This window comes from Monopterus albus, unplaced genomic scaffold (genome assembly GCF_001952655.1).
Source record: "Monopterus albus unplaced genomic scaffold, M_albus_1.0 scaffold144.1, whole genome shotgun sequence".
Classification (NCBI taxonomy): domain Eukaryota; kingdom Metazoa; phylum Chordata; class Actinopteri; order Synbranchiformes; family Synbranchidae; genus Monopterus; species Monopterus albus.
Window position 1 is genome coordinate 327,768 of NW_018128024.1, and position 4,246 is coordinate 332,013.

The 4,246-nt window shown below is 40.9% G+C and overlaps 1 protein-coding gene across 1 annotated transcript in view; it reads left to right on the forward strand.

The window, feature by feature from the left end:
* trim2a (tripartite motif containing 2a) overlaps positions 1 to 4,246 on the forward strand; it is a 15,024-nt gene that overhangs the window by 2,502 nt on the left and 8,276 nt on the right. Inside the window, exons 2-5 of the mRNA XM_020614319.1 lie at positions 1,866 to 2,044; positions 2,936 to 3,173; positions 3,796 to 3,947; positions 4,113 to 4,245. Of these exons, the coding sequence (XP_020469975.1) occupies positions 1,911 to 2,044; positions 2,936 to 3,173; positions 3,796 to 3,947; positions 4,113 to 4,245 (657 nt within the window). The 5' untranslated portion in view covers positions 1,866 to 1,910. The remainder of the gene's footprint in view (positions 1 to 1,865; positions 2,045 to 2,935; positions 3,174 to 3,795; positions 3,948 to 4,112; position 4,246) is intronic.

Below are 4,246 nucleotides of genomic sequence, written 5' to 3' on the forward strand. Positions count from 1 at the left end.
GAGTGGCGCGTGGCTGCTGCGACCTTGTGCATTGTCAGCACTGCTTCTGTGGCCCTGCTCCGACTGTCTGAAGAGGAATTTAGGAATTTTAGATTTGTCATCAGTGCCATAATTGATGCTCTGTTCAATCTGCTTAATCTGGTATGTGATGATGGTAGGGTATTAACATACAGCCTAAAAGCTGTTATTTGTGCTTATGTGTGCCTGTGCTGGCATATTGTCATTCAAATCTCACAGATACAGATGCATTAATTTTATATATGGGCACATGGTGGACCCCAAAGCTGGTTTTAGCTTCTGGACTGGTCAGATGTTTGACTGGAGTAGAACAACATGCTGAGGCTTTAGGTAAATGACAAGTCTGCTGCTACAGTAACTTTGTTGTTGTTGTTGTTGTTGTTCGTTTTAAAGCAAAGACCGGCTTTGTAAAACTGTACTGAGCTGCTCAGAATGTTGCTATGTGGCAGCTGATTGCTCACACATTATATACCAGCCATGTAACATACTGGAGATTTTGATAATAACCCCCTGACACATGACAGGTTTATCATAACAGTAATTTTATTCCACTTTCCATTTTCAGGCTTAGGAAATCACAGTTACAGGCTCTCATCTCTGGTTTCAGAGATGAGAGCAGGAGGTATATTCAAGAGAGAGATTAAATGAAAATTGAGTAGAGAAAAGGAGAAAAAAGCCCCTGAGGGTTTCCTCTCAGCGGCAGCTGTGGCCTGTTTCTGTGCCTTTGTTGAAGGTGAAGAGACAATAAAAGTACTGACACACTTTCTGTGTCTAAGTCAGATAATGTTACCGGAGTATCAGAAAAAAATGATCCTGTGAAAAGATGTTTCAGAAAAACATGGACAGCACAGTGGACTTGGAATTATGAAGAATCTGTGTAAATATTGTGTTTGCACTAGTGAGTGAGTGCTTTGCTTTTATGTTACAATTAAATATTTATGACTTAAAGTGCCTTTTATGATAAATACCCAGCACTACTGCAGCTCGTGCACAAGCCGTGCTCTGCTTCCACAGTGGTTCCCAACATGGAGGTTGAGGCCTCTCTAAGGGTTGCAAGAAAAAGCTGTAAGGGAACATGATAGGAAATAAGGAAAAAAAACATTTTTTCTAATAATGTAGGACTTATTTTTCTCAGACACTATCTGTTCAGCTGGGTGATGCTTTATTTTACAGATTCTACATTTTCCATCCAATTTTTGTCTGTATTTAGCTCCACTTGATATTTGTTTACAAACTATTTTTCACTTGCCTACAACCTAATTTTCTAGTTTTCCTTGGACACTGCTGCAATGACCACTTTCTTTATTTACATTGTTAGTAGAAGCAAATTGTATAGGCATCATCCCAGTAAGTTACAGCTGCATACAGCTATGTTTTAGGAAATGCTGAGAAAGGTTTCCAGGAAATTAGCTGAAAAATACAGGACTTGTAAAATAAAGCCAAGAACAAATCACTTTGAACCTCAATTTTAAGCCCAGATAGACTCAAGTTCTCAGAGGAATGGAAATTGGAACATTCTGCGACAAGGCAAAACCAGTCAGCTGAGGAAGATTGTGTGGTTTGATCAAACACTCCAGAACAGCTATTAATGGACTTGGTAGTGAGATTATTTTGTCAATTATTGTTTCCAAGGCCAATATTTGACTTTTAATCTTAATATTTTTGAAGTTAAAACTAAAGGTTATAACTGGCATCCACCACAGTGTAAATGATTTTAGAGTATGATCAGCAGTTGGTACTTTTGCACATGTTTAATGTTGATTCTTATAACCTGCAGATTTCCACTCACTTCCATGAGGTCACCACTGTCCTTACTCGTCTTGTCCTCCCTCTGTGTCACTCTGTAGGGTGCAAGGTAAGAGAAGGAGGGCCTCCTGTGTCAGAGTTTTAGGATGGCCAGTGAAGGCTCCACTATTCCCAGCCCCGTAGTCTGCCAGATTGACAAGCAGTTCTTGATCTGCAGCATATGTCTGGACCGCTACGAAAATCCCAAAGTACTGCCCTGCCTGCACACCTTCTGTGAGAGGTGAGTGAAGTTACCATGCTGTTTCTATGCAGGGATTTTATGGTTTTATTTTTTAACATGTTAACAGAATGTTGAGGCTTAAATGTGCAAATGAAGAGTGGAACAAGTGGACGTGTGCAACCTGCAAGACTTGATTTTATAGATGCTGCTTGTGACCAAGAATTTACAGTCACTTAAATGCAAAAAAAAGATCATTGGAATTCATAAAACTATTTGTAAACAATCTCCAATAAGCCAACATGTTTATTTCTGCATCCTTTTAACGTTTCTGAAATTTAGGTGGGGTCAAACATGAAACCAAGATATTTTGCTTCTGAAACTTAACTTCTATTAATTTTTACTTTAAAGGTTCTAATAATCAGTGGCCATGTTGCGTTAAATTGAAAATGTTTTTACACTTCCATTTACATACAGAGGGAAGGAATATTAAAAGCCCCTTTTAATATAAACCCGTCAACAATCTACCATAACTATGATGTTACCAATGTTTCCAGTGCCTTCTCTGACAAAGTGTCAACAAAACTGAGCAGTTCAATTTATAGATTTATAGCAAGGCTGTTGTATTTGAGTGCACTAGACTGTGCAGGTGTAGATAATGAACTGGAAAGGAAGTAACTGGGTTTGTACTGCTTCTGTAAATCACTTCTGAGGTGTAAACAGTTTAACCACTAGATGGCATTAAACTTCATATAGCTGATAAACTGGTGGGCTATAGTGTCCAATGTTTTTGTTAAATGCTGATCATTTATGTTGTATAAGCAGTACAAAACACAGACACCATTCCCCCCTACTCCCTTCTACAGCATTTTTTTTTTACTTGACTCAATCACACCTCTTACCTTTTACAGGATATACCCACTCATTAACATCCCCCCTGCTCTCCTCCTTCAGGTGCCTGCAGAATTACATCCCAGCCCATAGCCTCACACTGTCGTGCCCCGTGTGCCGCCAGACCTCAATCCTGCCGGAGAAGGGTGTGGCGGCATTACAGAACAACTTCTTCATTACCAACCTGATGGACGTGCTGCAGCGGGCACCGGACAGCTGCAGCCAGGAGGCCGCTGCTCTCAACAACATCACTTCTGTGGCTACAGGTCAACTGCTCTCCTGCCCCAACCATGGAGGCAATGTAAGAGTCAGCTTGTCTGCCTGCTTCCAAACATCCTAACGCTCAACAAAAATATATGACGTGAATCGAAAATTCTAAGCTTAAGCGTGTCTGCTAAGTTGAAACCTAGCAAATAAAGCAGCTTTGTAGGTCAGTTACACTTTGACACAGCTGGAAAGCCAGCTGTGGTCTCCCTCAGCCTACAGTATTAGTTTATCTACAGTAGTTTACTTGTTTAGTTTATTAGGCGTGTGAGACATTCAGTAGAACATATTTTATTGTGTATCTTTGACTGGATGTAAGAAATTCCACAAATTGAAATTTTGACCTGATGGTGGCGCTACATGAAAAAGTAAGGAATCACCAAAGTTATAACAATTCATCCTGAGGGTGGCATGAATGTCAGCCTGCAGGTAGTGCTAGAGGAGAAGTCAGAGAATCACCACAGCCGTTAACACCATCAGGGAAGCCCAAATTTTTGTACCAACTTTTAGAACAATCCAACCCATCCACATTGAGTTACTTCACTCTGAGCTAAGGTGGTGCACTCACAACACTGTCATCCCTACAGCCTCGTAGCTAACGTGCTAAGCATTTTCAACCCATTATTAAAGTCTAATCCAGACTTCTCTGTGTTGTTTAGGTCATGGAGTTTTACTGTCCTCCATGTGAGACGGCCATGTGTCAGGAGTGTACGAGTGGCGAACATGGAGACCATCCAACTGTGCTTCTTAAAGATGTAGTGGAACAACACAAGGCCTCATTACAGGTCCAGCTAGATGCTGTCAAGAAGAGGTACAGCAGCGCCATTATGTAGATGTCATTAAACTGCACTACAGACTTCATGCATATTACCACTAAGTTACAGTTATGGTGGCATGAAGGAAACAAACACAAGCCTCCTTTTTTGTGCACATACTATTGCTTCATTATGAAAATCCTGTGCATTCATGCACCCAGGTTACCAGAGATCGACTCAGCCCTGCAGACACTATCAGAGATCCTGCAGCAGCTGACCAATCAGAAGAGCTCCATTGAGGATGACATCCACACTACCTTTGATGAGTTGCAGAAGACCCTCAACGTCCGGAAGA